Source organism: Lissotriton vulgaris, chromosome 6, assembly GCF_964263255.1.
Source record: "Lissotriton vulgaris chromosome 6, aLisVul1.2, whole genome shotgun sequence".
In the NCBI taxonomy this organism is placed as follows: domain Eukaryota; kingdom Metazoa; phylum Chordata; class Amphibia; order Caudata; family Salamandridae; genus Lissotriton; species Lissotriton vulgaris.
The window spans coordinates 1,281,578,984-1,281,594,767 of record NC_141694.1 but is presented as its reverse complement, the minus strand read 5'-3'; the positions used below and the strand labels follow the sequence as shown (position 1 = coordinate 1,281,594,767).

At 41.6% G+C, this 15,784-nt stretch overlaps 1 protein-coding gene across 7 annotated transcripts in view; it reads right to left on the bottom strand.

Annotated features, from left to right (window-relative positions):
- BCLAF1 (BCL2 associated transcription factor 1) overlaps positions 1 to 15,784 on the bottom strand; it is a 406,790-nt gene that overhangs the window by 283,836 nt on the left and 107,170 nt on the right. For 4 of the 7 annotated variants that reach the window (XM_086927408.1, XM_086927409.1, XM_086927410.1 and 1 more), the window contains exons 3-5: positions 7,788 to 8,672; positions 2,112 to 2,765; positions 1,852 to 2,021 (exon numbers count right to left, since the gene is read on the bottom strand). In XM_086927408.1, the coding sequence (XP_086783534.1) occupies positions 1,852 to 2,021; positions 2,112 to 2,765; positions 7,788 to 8,672 (1,709 nt within the window). The remainder of the gene's footprint in view (positions 1 to 1,851; positions 2,022 to 2,111; positions 2,766 to 7,787; positions 8,673 to 15,784) is intronic. The other 3 variants (XM_086927412.1, XM_086927413.1, XM_086927414.1) reach the window with 1 other exon arrangement.

Sequence of the window (15,784 nt, the reverse complement as noted above, 5' to 3'; positions counted from 1 at the left end):
TCCCTGAATCCAGTCTGGGAAGGGGCGACAGTGCTAGGCTGCCAGTGATGTCCCGGCGTTAACGAATACCATGCCACTCAGCCACAGGCTGGTCTTATTTCCATGAAGTCATCATTGGCAACCGCTCACCCAAGCAGCTGATCAAGAGAACAATTTCACCATCAAGGATATCAGTCTGTCTTCATTGTATGCCTCATCCATGATACAGTCCTTGAGGGGGAGACAACTGAAGCAGAAGGTAGAGGTGGCCCATCCCTCAATTTGTCCAGTACCCGCTATTTATTCAGCATCCTCAAGTGTGCAGGCCTCAACAAAGCTGGTGGCCCCTACTACAGTCCAGCTCATCCCGTGCTCCTAAGAGCAACTAGCGTACTCCAACCACTGTCCTAGGCCTCTCACAAACAGTGGACATCATCATGATTGTATGGGCCACAGCGAGATTCATCACTTACAGCCCAAGGGAATGCAAGACAGTCTTCCTTTCAGCAACCAGACAGCCATATCCCTAGCCTGCTGCATCTCGTCCATTTGGCCTCTCACAGCAGGGGCCATCTTGAATCAGGACGGAAAGACAGGGACTCCAGACGTGGTAGATTGGAATAGGGTAGAAGAGATTACGCTCTTGACACAACACACAGTGCCTTCGATGTGAAGTGTGAAGTTAATTCAGGCGCAGTAGGGCCCGCAAAAATCGAAGAATTGTGGCATTTTGTGTTACAAAGAGTTGAAAATTCACAGCTCTCTCAACTATCAATTGGCCATGGCACCACTTTAAGAGTTATTTTAACCCACAAAAAGAGGACAGCCATCTGAGTTCATCCTAAAATTAAAGAACAGATGTGTTCTCCAAGAGCAATATTGGTGTCTGGCAAGCTTCAACATCCATTTGATCTTTTCTGCTTTAAACTTAATTTGTTATTGTTTACTTAATTCTTTCAGCTTGTCACACCATTGGTTTGCTGACCTTTCTTTTTTCATCTTTCCAATACTCTTATATTCCAGTTAAATTCCCCATGACCAACATTAGCTCTTTAGTGTATATAGAAATGGTGCCAAAACATCACTAAGTGATGTGACTAAGGGCCTAATTTAGAGTTTGGCAGACGGTTACCCCCTTATTACAAATGCCATGGGATACAATTCACTTGTAATATGGCGGATGGGATATCAGTCACTTCCAGGCCCCATGCATGTCTTCCCCTCCAGTTCCAACTAAATTCACAACCTATGTACATTGAAGTAAGTAACATCACAGCAAAGTAAAAAATGTATTGTCATGGCTTCCTGGCATTTGAAGAACTTTGCCATTAGAAACACACATACATTTGGATATTTGCCAATAGATGGATTCAATATGGTGTTAGCCCTACAGGTCTTTTTATGAATCCATTTGATATTCTAGGTTGTTTCCATTCAAGTTCAAACAACCAGCAAGACAGCACAGTAGGTCAACGTGCAAACTGGAGACTTTCTTTTGTAAATTATGTTATGGGTCAAAAACTCAACATGACAGCTGAGTGGACTATTGCTTCTGCCACAAGTATGTGTGATACTATACCAATTTCAGTAAGATAAGGGGCTCATGTAACTAAAAACTCCACATTAGAGAGGGGATTCCCCTTCATTATGTGAACCTAGATTACCTCTTCAGAAACACAACCAAAGCCACTTCTATTTCAAATTTTTGAAGGGTGCACAGTACTTCTTACATAACCCGAATGAAATACAGAATGCAACTAAAGCAAGAATATGAACTAGTTTTACATGTGTCTGCATTTAGTTTACGAACAATCTGTGGCTTGGTTATAAAAGCCAGTGCATTTCAAGATTTTTAACAGACAGAAAGCATACCTTGAACATGATGAACCAGGGACACAATATGGTCTACGAAGGACTCTGATGAGATCTTGGTGGACTGTGGAAGCTTAAGATGATCAAAGATGGACCGGAACTCCTGGTCCTTGCTGACAGAATGGACAAGTGTACTAGCAAGCAGCCTGTCATTCATCAAGGACGTTGACCTAGAAGTATAAAAGACAAAACGCCAGCTTGTGCAATCAAAAGTAGAAAGAGGTATGTGTGAAAGAAGGTCCCAAATAGGAAATATTTACCTGTCGACATCATCAAGAGGCACAGTGGACATTTTGAGTTTGACTTCAGGACGATGGGAGTCACTGGCTACCATTTTGATCTTAAGCGGGCTGTCTTCCCTGAATGACTTGTCTCTCGACTCCATCTTGTGCAGAGGACTGTAATTGAAGAGGTCTTTCAGCTTTTCAGATTTAAGCTCATCTGGAGACTGACTTTCTTTGTTCCCCAACATTTTCTCAGAAACCTTGTCTTCTCGTTCTCTGGTTGTATTGGTTCTTTCCCCTGCATGGCTAGCATCTTTACCTCTACCAAATTTCTCCTCTCTAAATATATCAGTATCCCTAGCACCCTTCAGCACCAATTTAGATGTAAACCTTGCTCCGTCCTCTTCAGCATCCCAGTGAGATGCTGAAGCAATAGTTTTTCCCTGATCAGCTAAAACAGATTTCCTAAACTGTCCATAATCCTCAGTCTCAAAGTCATCTACATCAGATACATTCAGAAACGAAGCCTTTTTAGCCCCCTTCTCATTAAAATAATCTAAAGATTCTAAATCCTCCCAGTCTCTCCCTCCTTCCTTTCTACTCTTTTCCGATACTCTATCCTTCTGAGGTTCTTTCTCCCTGGCACTCCCCCTGTCAAGCGCATGTATCCTAGCCTCTTCATCTGTGTACCTGTGAATAGCAGAGAAGAGGGTAAAATGGTAATGCTAGATTGTATTCAGTGTCCTTTTCATGCACATTTTCTTAAATGGTGCCTTCCATGAAAAGACTAGAAATGAGGAAAAAACATGCAGTGAAGAGTATTAACAGTCACTTGCTGCATGCAAATCATGCGTGCGACTTTTCAATAAGAACATGGACGGATAAGGAAGTTGCTGAATACACCCTACCAGAACCCCAAACCTCCCGCCCCCCCAAAAAAAACGGTCATGTTCTCCTTCCGAAAAAAAGGTAAAGGGGGTTCAAAAGTTTGAGGATCCATAAGAAAATATGGCAAGTTGAAAGCGTGTTCCTTTGCACTGTACTTGCTGGCCACAACAGATTAGTGATTTTACTATAATGCTCCTAGCTATCAAAGCAAACATTAATTTTAGACAGCATAAATATCTGCTCAACCTAAGAATTCTACCTCACAAGACCAGGTAAACAAGCTAAATCAACATGTGCTACAATGCAAGGAAGTCTATGTAAACTTGCCCTAAAACAGATCATTAAACAAGTAATGCAACAAAGAAACTAAGAAAAAACAATTGAACTGCAATTCACAGAAAAAAACATACTAAAGTGCATTAAAGCATATGGGATGATATTGCACTACACTGCATATTCAATCAACATGATAGAAACAACTTAATGTTTAGGACATACTAACTAGTCAGGATGCAAAATACCGGAAAAAATGTTTTTCCATCCATACATGAGTTGTTATAGACTACATTTGGCGAAAATAGGTGAAAAAAAGAAACAACTATTAGCCCAAATGGCAATTAAGGAGGTTTGTAATGAAAATCTTAGCAAGAAATAGGAGGCACTTCTACACTACTGCGCAATTAAACACACATTGTGTGTTGCATTTAATTCCTATACAACCTAACGCTCCATTTACATTGTGAAGCTGAAAACCTTTGTTTCACAAAAACTACTACTGTCATTGTGCAGGTTTTTACTCCTAGCACGACCCTGCATATTTCGGAGTACGCAACATGTCAGGAATATTGTTCTGCCCCATCTCGCGAGAAGACATATAGAGCATAATAGCGCAGACCATAGTCATCTTGCAAGAAAGCCAGAGTGCATAGTATCCTATACCACAGTTCACATATCAGGGTAGCCACAACTATATTGAGAAGTTGGGAGGATTGAGTCTCTCCACAGCAGGACTGGGAGAATAATAAGTGACAACACCTCAGAATTTTATGTGAAAATGCCACAATAAATGTATGGACAGCTGGGATTGAGTATTGGTAAAATTAAAAGCCTGCGGACGTTCCCGCAAAGTTTCAGGAGAAATTTGAGCGATTTGTGACCACTGTATAAGAGAAACATGCCCTTCTGCCTCTGCTTGTTAAACAGAGACATCACTGAAAGGAATGGGACCCTGAAGTGGCAACGTTTATGGGCCGCAGTTGAGAGCAGAATTCACTGGTAGTCTTGCTGTACTATATACAGGCAAATAAAGGATCATTGCGTATTTTGCGTAAATTGAGCGAACACTGATTTCTAGCAGAAAGGGTCTTGAGTTGGAACTTTACTAATATCACAAAAAACGTTTGCCTTGCACAAAGGGCCAAATGTTTGAACTCTATTGATGATAGAGAATTATTGTGCAGTTTACCCCCAACGTCAAATAGGACAAAGCAACATATTCTTGCCATTAAGTGGGAGTTCCAACTGAAAATCTGAAGAATTAATCTGCATAGCCTGCGGATATCACGAGGTCAGAACATGTGATTTTTTACGTTTAACCAACATACTGCCACTGAAGAACTAATTGCCCCTTCTAAGGCTCCTTGCCAACCCAACACCAGCATTCCACATTTATGCATCAGCTGTTTCGTAATAGCCAATGCTACTGAGAGGTTCAAATTAGTCTTATTTAATGGACCAGTCGGTATAGAACTTGAAAAAACAAAAAAAAGGTTGTACTTTGAGATAATCACTTCTTCTATGAATCACATTGGGCAAATGCAAAAGGGAGCTTCTCAAATTCAATAGAGTCTGCTGAATTTGAAGAAACTACTCACCAGGCTAACTAACTTAGGAGACAGGCATCTCCCAAGGACGTTTTCCTTGCCAGCAAACAGACGCTAACTCCGAGCATTCAGTAGTTTTTAGCAGAAGTTGGTACAGGGATGATATATTGCTGAGAAAGTCCAAATTGTTTTTCTACTGCAGGGGAGATGCAAGGGCGGTTGTTGACAAAACACATATTCCACATTTGAACTGCTAGGCACAAAAAGACCAAGACAGGGCCATCATTTTTTTTAAGAAGAAAATATTGTTGTTTTGTTTACTGGACTGCAATAACCTTTCCCAGATGACCTTAAGGAAGAACTTCAGTCCTGGAAAAAACTCATTCAGCGCAAAGTTCTTTGACTGGATATGAAGAGGTCATTTTTGACAGGCCAGAGTCCATGAGTCCTCTTAACAGTGATGCCAATTCTCTCCACTGCCATACTGAAACTACACCATGTTCAATTGTACATTTAGAAGAGCACCGGAGGATGGAGAACTTTACAGTACACTAATGAAAAACTCCAAATACTTTGCTTGCAATTACAATCTTCGAGGACAGCAAATCATCAAGGAAAGCAAGCCAAGAGTCAAACTGTTCAAATTATAGATGGTCACTAACCAGACTGCATTAATTGTGCCAAAAGCATACAGCGGTTTTAGCATACTGAGTTGCCATGGGTATAGAAGGATTTGATCTGCTTGTTAAGAACTAATGCTTGAGGAAGCACAAGGGATCTCTCATTCTCAAGAAAGAACTAACAACCCTGGAAGCAGCAGAGGCATTTATTATCTGCTTAAAAGCCATTCATAAATGACGTGGGGTGGAGGAAGCCAAGTTTTTTGTGGGCCATCAGAAATGGAAACATCACTAAGATTAGAAATAAACAAATTACAATTGCCCATTTCCAGGAAGGGAAGAATCTCAACCATACAGCCAGGAAGAGCAAGCAACATAAGTAAAATATTAACAACAATTGGATGTTACTGGGGATTCGGATACTATGCATGTATAGCTAAATCCTAGAATAAAAGCAGAAGAGCACTGTACAGATTCAAACGAAAAGATCCAGTCAACAAGTCATTGGAGGAGTAGTTGGGCTGTGAGAACTGAAAGAAACGGTTAGTTCTCATTATGTAGTGTTCTTTCAGGGGGTGCATCTTCTGCTATTTTCTTACTTGGAGCAAGGTTACTGTAATCCTAATGAATACGGGGACATTGTTCAAGATCCTTGGTGTACAAAAGGAGAAGCTGTGGCCTTGTGCTTTCTTGGGCCTGTTAGCCAACACCGTTTGATTTCACTAAAAGTATATATGCAATATATTATTGGACAGCTTTCAGCAAGCCCATTTCATGTTCTGTCACACCCATTACAGCAGCCATCATGGAGCAACGGGGCATGGGTGCAGACAGCATAGGGAAATTTGGTTAACTTTACTGCAAGCGATGGCATTCTAACCTTTCATAAGGAGCACATCCAAACAAAGTAGCTCTCTCTGATGCCAGGGACTACAATGTCAACATGTGCTTCTGTTTGCTTTTAGCATTTTCCTTTTCCAAATTGGCGAGGGTCTAGCAACTTGCTGTAAAATGAGTTTTTATAAAACCCATTACAAGACAAGGACTGATCAAGCCAAAAGGCTTGCAGTCAATGCCAAATCTACCCGGCATTGCCAATGTCTAGTTCTTTTCTGCACTTTTTTGTCTCTGATTTGATGGTGGCCTGACTGCTGGTGTCCAGCAGTGAGCTTGGCAGCCAGATAAGCAGGTTTGCCAAGCTGATGGCTTTGTAGAGGATGCAGCTCGTTAAGGTGCGGGCTGGTAAGTGGATTCAGGAGTTCCATCAGAGTGGGGGTGACAAAGACTTATTTCTTAAGGCTCTTGATGAGGTGTGCTGGAGCATGTAGAATACTCTTAAGGAGAAGAGTGAGGAGTTCAGGAGATAGTAGAGGAGGGTGTTGCCGCCGTCCAGGGGAGTGTAGCATACTCAACTAGGAGGAGGAAGGGTGACCTCTTTCTTTCAAAAGAAAAAAAAATCAATTCCTCAATTCCCAACCAGTTTGGAGCACAATACAACAAGATGCAAAGTATTGATCACCTACAGAAATTCTGTAGGCTAAAGTAAACTATACATAGCAAACGGGAAACTGGGCTTGGAGTACAGCTTAGTCTTGTAAGTATGCACTTAAGTGTATGCATGATTTGTGTGCAACTTTACTTTAACAACTAAGAAGAAAGATAAAAGGAGAATCTTCTCATCTCCTCTACATGCACATCTACGAAACACTATCAACAAACTTCTCCATTCAGGATGCCTGCCTGAAATGAATGTTTTGGGGACCTGATAGGAAAAAGATATCGCTAGACATCACTTTAAACACTATGCAAGAACATAATTCGTCTTCCTCAATAAGATCAAGAGCAGATACATAACATTGGAGTTCTTAATGGTCGCATTTTTCACATGAACCTATCAGAGTTCACAAATGACAAAGGGCATTATGATCCTCAAATTAGGCTCCTTCCAAAAATTTGTCAGAATTGAAGACAAAAGCCTATCAAATTCAATCCGTTGGAGTATTGAAGGTGCACCCCCTACTTTAAATAGTACCTATGGTAAATAGATACTTGATCAACAGTGAAAAACTGGAGATTAAAAATGTGTGTTGTTTCGCTAACTGCCTCACTGATAGGTAAAAAGGGTATAAGAACACTGAATACAAAATTGCTACAGCACTGTGAATTAATCTCCCCCAAAAAAATGTAAACCTGGCACAACTTAATGTTCGTCAAATGAAGTAAAAGGCTAGAGATGTAAAAAAAACATCATGCAAACAATAATTCATAACAAAAATCAAGAAATGTTTTTATGAGTGATTTCAATAGTGAATCAAGGGTATGCGCGAACAGATCATAAGAGTTCAAGTGGGTCAGTAGCAATCATTTCAGATTCTACTCACCGCTTGCCAAGTTTTCCGCTTTTCGAGAGCTCTAGTTCACCAGTCCGGCTTTCCTCTGATGGGACAGTCTTTGCAGGACTTCTCTTGGATGGGATATGGTGTAGTGGGCTGTTCTGAGAGGGGCTGTAACGGGCAGATCCATTGTCAATACTCTCTGGGCTCTGCTGCACAGCGGGAGAGAGTGGCGAAGTAGTGTCCTTTGCAGTACTAAGAATAGGTGTATCGGAGTCTGAAGAGCTGAGGCTGGAAGGGGAAGCCACAGGGGAAGGGCTGCGGGGCGACCGAGGACTGTTATCATATGCAGACAGGCCAGCCCAAGTATCCACACACACACCTGATGCTTTGCTAAACTCATCCAAAGACTCAGATGGGTCACGTTCAAATGCGTCCTTAGGCTCATCATGAGATTTAGTGTTCAAAGGGCTATCATGCGATGGAGCACTCCGCAATTTCTTTGCCTTCTTCTCACGAGAGATGCGCTTTTTTGGACGGACAGGTGATTTGCTATATTGGGACGAGGAGCCAGATGAGGAAGACCTTGGAGACCTAGAAGATCTGTAAGAGCGATGAGACCTGCTGCGAGATCTCTGGGAGGATACAGACCTTCGCTTAGGAGTCCTTGAGCGCGAACGTTCACGCCTGGGGCTGCGAGAATGTCTTCTGTTCCACATAGGTCTAAAGCCGCCACGATGCATAAATCTACCGCCACCTCCACCTGGAAAGAAGCCTCTTCTCATTGGTCGGAAACCATAGGGGCGCCTCATGCCTCGGTTGTTTCTGTAATCTCTGTGATAATCTCTATTGTCCCTAAAGTCCCTATTGTCCCTATTATACATACGTTCTCTACTGCGAGATCGTGAATATGTTCTAGATCGAGACCTAGAACTGAAGTTGAAAAGAAAAGAAAAATTAGAGCATACTCAAAATATTACAATTTTATTTAATGATTAGTAAGTAAAGAGAGCAATTGAAAAATAAAGTTCAAAACAGAGATTTAACATTTGGGCTATTGTATTCTGCTCATCTTTATGTATCGTTGTCATTTTACAACGAAGTAAAGAGGAGCTCTCCAATCTCAGATGATGTTTTGGGGAATTTCAAGCCAACAATGGAGTACATTCTTTTTGTGATTAAAACATTACACTTTCGCATCAATTAGCTGTACTGTGTTTAAAGAGGTTTACAGAGATCGGTTTTAATTTGATCATTTTTGGTAATAAAGCCAGCTTACTTGGTCATCAAAGTGCACTGCGCTAGTATACAGTGGTTCCCATGAAACATAAAAAAGTAGATGATTAGCGATACAAAACTAAATAAAATGATAAACCCAAACTTCTACACAAACAGTCTTTAAAAAAAATATTTTACAAACATTATGGGTTGTGCATGAGTCTGGAATACATGTGCAGAAGTGAGGACTATGTGTTTTGACTCTTATGCCAAAGATTCCTTGTAATAGTAAATTTAGGCAGCTAACAAAATACACCGTTTAAACAAAAGAGGGGACCAAGGGACAATGAGTGCCCCTTCATTTCATTCCCGCCCACTCATCGGTCGCCAAACTACTACAAATAGCCATGTTAACACTGCTATAGTAACCTCCAATTATCAGACATATTGGTAGTGCAGACAAAATGTCTAGATAAAAAGGTGAAGAGACCAAGTAAAAGGGCTTTTTTTCTCCATAACCAAAATTTTATTTTGGTACAGGAGCATACACACAAGAAAAGTTTATTTTATGCAGTTTTCGCAAAAAAGGAAGAGTCTGCAGCATTTGTAACTAGCTCTTGGATCCCACATTACAACCAAGGATTCGGTTATAACATGCCTTTGGGCTTTGAAAAGACATACTTACTTGTATAAGTACTTTCAGCAGCATTGACAGTAAGATGTTCAAATAACTTTGAGCTACTATTTCCTGAATCAATCAAATCATTTGTGACTTCAATTAGACTATATACGGCTCAGAGGTAAACCTTTCTATAGAAACCTTATTCAGTCATGCGTAGCATGTTTCAAGAGTTTTAATGCCATCAGTGTTTAAAAAGACTTGCCACCCTAGGGGCAGCTCAGATTTCATTATAGCCACAAGTAGTTAATTGCGACCACAAATAAGGGTAGGACCACATCTACTGTACGAGGTGACACAGACGAAATACTTTGAGACGTTTTGTAGCTTGACGTCTGTCATAGATGTCCATTCTATGCATAATCCTACAATCAGCTTGGTTGAGACAAGCAACTACTTATTTTTTAATCACTTTATGAATATGAAATGTACAGCATTGATCTCTAAATAGTGCCAATGAATGATCTCACTACAATTAAGGAGCAAATGACCATTTTAACTTTTACAGTCCAAACACTTGGATGGAATAAGAGTGAAATAATCCTGTAGCTGGATTCTTAAAATGTTATTGTTTCCTTTAAATTTGTATTCAGTGACACTTATTTCTGACAAGTTTAAAGAGTAAACAGTTTTCTATTGTGACTGCAATTGGTTGGTACCCAAAACAGATTTTTCTTTTATTATAATTCATTAATAACTGGGAATAGTTTTGAAGAAAAAATGCATAGAAACAGCCATTCTAAATTCTATATTGCTTAGCAAAAGGCAATTATCAAATAAGCAGAAAATAACTCCTCTTAAACTGAAAGTTTGTTTCAACAATAAAAAAAACATGTTCTTTTGAATAATTAAGGGGAATTAAAAAAATAAACCCTCATCAAAACTAAAGGCTAATACAGCCTACAAAAAGAGTTTTAATGAAGTGGGCCTCTTTTAAAGATATGTAAAGTTCCCAAGCATTAGAAATACAAAAGTGTGTGCTACAGGATTACACTATAAGCATCTTCCACAGAGGAGGCTGTACCCCACAACTGGTTATTGCTTCAGCACCCATGCCCTCCCTAAAAGCAATTGTGTTTCTTCACCTAGTCTTCCAGTTTAAGAATCACCTGGTCTTCCAGTTTAAGAATCACCCTTTAGCAGTGTTTAACTATACTACAGCGATAATGTCACAAAGGTAGGAGAATCAACATTCTGGTACTAGAAGATGGCCACCGCATACTGACAGCATTGTGGCTCTACATAAAATAAGTTTCCTGCACTGAAACGCTTGTTCTTCCCCATGCTGGGGAAGAGAACAAATCTTATTTCATTTAAATTCCTCTGACCAGCCCACGCATTGTCATTCATCATGCCTAGAGTAACTGTTTTTTGGGAGACAGGATTTTCAGTACAATCTGTGACCAAAGATCATTTGTAATACCGGTAGAAGAGGCAGATCCAGTATCTAGGTTGCGTTTCTACAAGATAGTTAAAAAAAAATTCTAAAAAGCCCTTTGCTGTATCAACTGTGAACCAGGCAGAGTTTTGAATCAAGCAGGGGAATCTCAAAAGAAAAATCCTGTAAGGACTGACAAGACAATTTTAAATGCTCCCCAAACATTTTCCATAGGGTTGCTAACTGGCTATCTAATATTAGCTTTCACTTCAACTTAAAATATGCTAGAGAGCTTTTGGACATTCTTTGCAAAAGACCTCGATAGGTGGGGCTGACTAGAGATTTCTTGGACGGGTAGAGTCAACTGCCATAAAACAAACTTCTTACTGCGCTTTCTCTAGGTTGTTAGGGTTCTTCCACTTCAGATACCAAAGATGGTAGTTGCGCGCATCCAGAGAAAGTTATGGTCTTGTGTGTGAAACGAGTCAAATTCCCTTTGAACAATAGCAGTGGTTGCCTCTTGCTTAGCCTCTCTTCTGTTGCCACTCTATTGTCCTCCACCTTATCCACTCTCCACCACTGGAGACAAGTTGCACATACATGTCAGTTCAAGCTGTACCCGTACCCACAAACCCCGGTTCTGGGTAATCCAGATTTCCCCCCGGTAGGTTGGATAGGAGGTTCCGGAAGTGGGATAGAGGGGTCGAACTTACTCTTCAGGATCTGAATGCTGATGGCATACCCAAGACTAGAGATCAGTGTGCAACCAATTTTTTTACTACACCGTACATATTCATATGGTTACACAGTTTATACATTGGGCTCTCCAGACAAACTGCCACCCTCCAGGGTTGTACAATGGAGACACACTTGGAGGCTATTCTGAGTATGCGGGACAAAAAGAAAGGGATTTTGTGTTTATACAGAGCGCTAGAACGCCCACTAGATATGACCAAGATGGGCTATATTTTACAATGGGCAACAGATCCAAGCATTGAGATCAATGAGGGGTCTGGTGTGCAATTTGGCAGAGGGCGGCTAAGTACTCCGTGTGTATCCAATATAGAGAGAGTGCTTACAAATTGCTTCTTCGCTGACATCTCACCATGGCCGGAATGCCCTACATAATGGGAACGAGCGGTATCTGTTGGCGAGTGTGCAGGCCTCGAGGTACATTTTCAAACGTGGTGGGAATGGTTGGTAATTAGTGAATTTTGGAAACATGTGTTCCATCAAATTTCTGAAATCGTACAGATCACGCTCACCCCATCCCCTTCAGGCACTCTTGGGGGCCCCAGGCAAGGAGGGTCTTTATCTACACAACCCAACTTCAGGGAAACTGATTGCTCATGGTTTTGTGGCAGCACGCTTGGTGATTGCCGTTCGCTGAAAGGTCCCGGAAATCCCTACTATGCAATTGTGGTGGGCAAAGATCTGGAATTTCTACATCATGGTATGGCAACTGTGAGGGATACTCTGTTGCATTTTGACAAAATATGGACCCCCTTTCCGATCTTTAAGAAAGATAGTTCTGCAGGTCAGATGTATGACTGTAGAAGGCTGCTCCTTACTTGAACCCTTGCTATCTGGAGAGGGTTTAAGGTGTTTCTTGCCCTCTCCAGAGTCTTTTTCCTCGGACCTGGATCTTTTGAGAGATCTAAGCGGATCATTATTGACATCAGACAACTTGTGGTGCTTGGTGGATTGTAACCACAGAAGCAATCTTCCTTCTCAGTCGATCAAGGTCTTGCTAGAGAAAGTGCAACAGATTTTACACTGATTTATCTCATGGGATGGATGGAGGCAATAGATGCAGTCCTTGTGAGGATCAACAACGTGAACCCTCTTCTTGCCACAGGTCTTGCAGGGTTTAAAGAGCCCTATTTTGTCAGACATAATGAGCAGAGTTTTGATGAAAAAACCTGAAAGGTAGAACAAAAACTGAGCAGAGCTCAGGGAGACTCCCTTCACACACGACGTGCAGTGAAAATGTGAGGGAAACTGCCTCTGCTGGGAAGGTTCTAGAAGGTGCTAATAGCTGATTGGCTGCTTTCAGCTTTTGGTCCTTTTTTGAAAAAAGGTATATATAGGTTATGATAGCATGGCTCAGGGCCATTGTAGCCTATGGCAGTTGTGGAATACTGCTTGTTTATTATACAGAGGGACTCCCATCTCGACAGGGAATGTATCGGGCATGTGAATCTATGAAAGAAACCCCAATACTGGATAACATGACTTTTCTGCCATGTTTGACAAGGATGCCAATTAGAGGATGGGGTGGGGACGACAGATGACCGGGGCCTCAGTTAATCGCATGGCACCCACAGGGCATCTGGCCTTTCCCTGTTCACTATGTTCCAAGATCTAAAACTGCTACATTGACTAGTTTAATCATGTGTTCTCCTGACAAAACAGAATGCATGTGCAGAATGGGGGGGCCGGGGGCTCGGGCTTCTTTGATTGTTGTATTATTCAAAACTGGAATAGTTTGTCTATTTCTAGCTGCAGATGTTTTTGGTCCTCTTGGTGGGCTACTATGTTTGTATCGAATCTTCTCCTGTGGTTGCTTTCAATCTGACTGATTCTTGCGTGTTGATGTATGGCCAGTTCCTTTCGGCACTGTTCTTCTGTGTAGAACGTAATTTGTAGTACGCCACAGCACTCTGCTTCTTGGGTGCTATAATAACAATATAAATGCAACATGACTTGTTTGTACGATTTGCTATCAACCCGAAAAAACAAACAAGGGTGACGATGATGCAACAATCTGCCCATGAGGCACCAACAGGATGTGCAACAGACAGTCACTGATGAGTCAGGCCAAGAAGGGCAGTTTCAGCAATACAATGCAGTCTTGAGTTGTTGTCAGGATCAGACAAGACACCAATTACAAGGCAGGGAGAGAAGGGACAGTGTCATCAACAGTGAAGGTGATAACGGATCCCGTGACCTCAGGTGAATAAATTGACAGCCAACAGTTGGAGCGCGCAACTAGGTAGATAAAACACCGGCTGACTGTTTGTCTCTTGGACCTCGATATGAATGTCAGGAGCCCTACATGCCTAGAACAGATGCATACTGGTAAGTAGCATATTCCGTTCGAGGCATGTGGGCTGCTGAATTCATATCTGTGCAGAGAATGTATAGCAGTTTCTCCTCCTAGCGGTGCTACCTGTGCCAGCTGCAGCAGTCTGAAATAGAGTTTTTAGAACAGCCTGTCCTACAGCAGCTTGCTGTTTGGAATGTACATCAACACAATAGTGTTTTGTGAAAGTATGTATGGTGGTCCATGTGGCTGCTTTACATATTTCCTCTAGAGGAATGTTTCCTAGGAAAGCCATGGATGCCCCTAGTTTGCGTGTGGAATGCGCTCTTGGGGGAACTGTTAAAGTGCGTTTTGCTTTAAGATAACATATCTGAATGCACTTAACTATCCATCTGGCTAACCCAAATTTTGAAATGGGGTGGCCTTTGTGTTGTGGTGATAAGGCAACAAACAACTGTTTAGTTTTCCTAAAATCCTTAGTTCTATCAATGTAGTATAGAAGAGCTCTTTTGACATCTAGTGTGTGTAGAGCCCTTTCAGGTACTGACTGGATTTGGAAAGAACACTGGCAGTTCTATTGTTTGATTTATATGAAAATGGGATACCACTTTGGCATAAATTTAGGGTTTGTTCTAAGAATTACCCTATTTGCATGTATGTGGATGAATGGCTCTTGAATAGTTAGGGCTTGCAGCTCACTAACTCTGCTAAGCGAAGTAATCGCTACAAGAAAAGCTACCTTCCATGTTAGGAACTGTAATTCACATGAATGCAACGGTTCAAATGGTGGTCCCATTAGTCTGGGTAAAACGACGTTTAGGTTCCAGACAGGTGAAGGTGGGTGTTTTGGGGGGATTATTCGTTTGAGTCCCTCCATGAATGCTTTAATTGCAGGCACTCTAAACAGCGAAAGATGCTGGCTGTTTTGAAGATAAGCTGCAATGGCAGCCAAGTGTATTCTTATAGAGGAATAAGCTAGATTGCAACGATGTAGGTGCAAAAGGTAGCAAATGATATTTTGCGTTGAAGTATCTAGTGGGTTTATGTCATGGTTATTACAGAAAATGACAAAACGCTTCCACTTAGCTGCATAACAAGCTCTTGTAGTAGGTTTTCTTGCCTCCTTGATAATGCTCATACAGTCTGGAGGTAAGTTTAGGTACCCAAACTCTAAGATTTCAGGAGCCGGATTGCAAGGTTCAGTTGTTGCGGATCTGGGTGCTGTATGTCTCCATGGCTCTGAGTGAGAATAGTGGGTGTTAGCCGTAGTCTTTGATGAGGCACCAAGGAAAGTTCTAGAAAAGTTGTGTACCAATGTTGCCTCGCCCATGTTGGAGCAACCAGGATTAGTGTCAATGAGTGTTGACCTAGTTTGCGTGCCACTAGCGGTATTAACGGTGCTGGGGGAAAAGCGTACGCAAATTTGCCTGACCAGTTCATCCATATCGCATTGCCCTGCGACTGCGGATGTGGAAACCTGGCGGCAAAGTACTGGCATTTTGCGTTTTCTTTTGTGGCGAAAAGGTCTATTTCTGGTTGACCCCACTGTTGGAAGTACGGTTGTAGCACTGTGGGATGAATCTTCCACTCGTGCATCTGTTGGCTGTGTCTGCTGAGCAGATCCGCTATTTGGTTGTCCTTGCCTGGGAGGTGTTCCGCCATGAGAAAAATGTTTCTTTGAATGGCCCACTTCCACATGCTTTGGGCTAGATGTGATAGTTGTG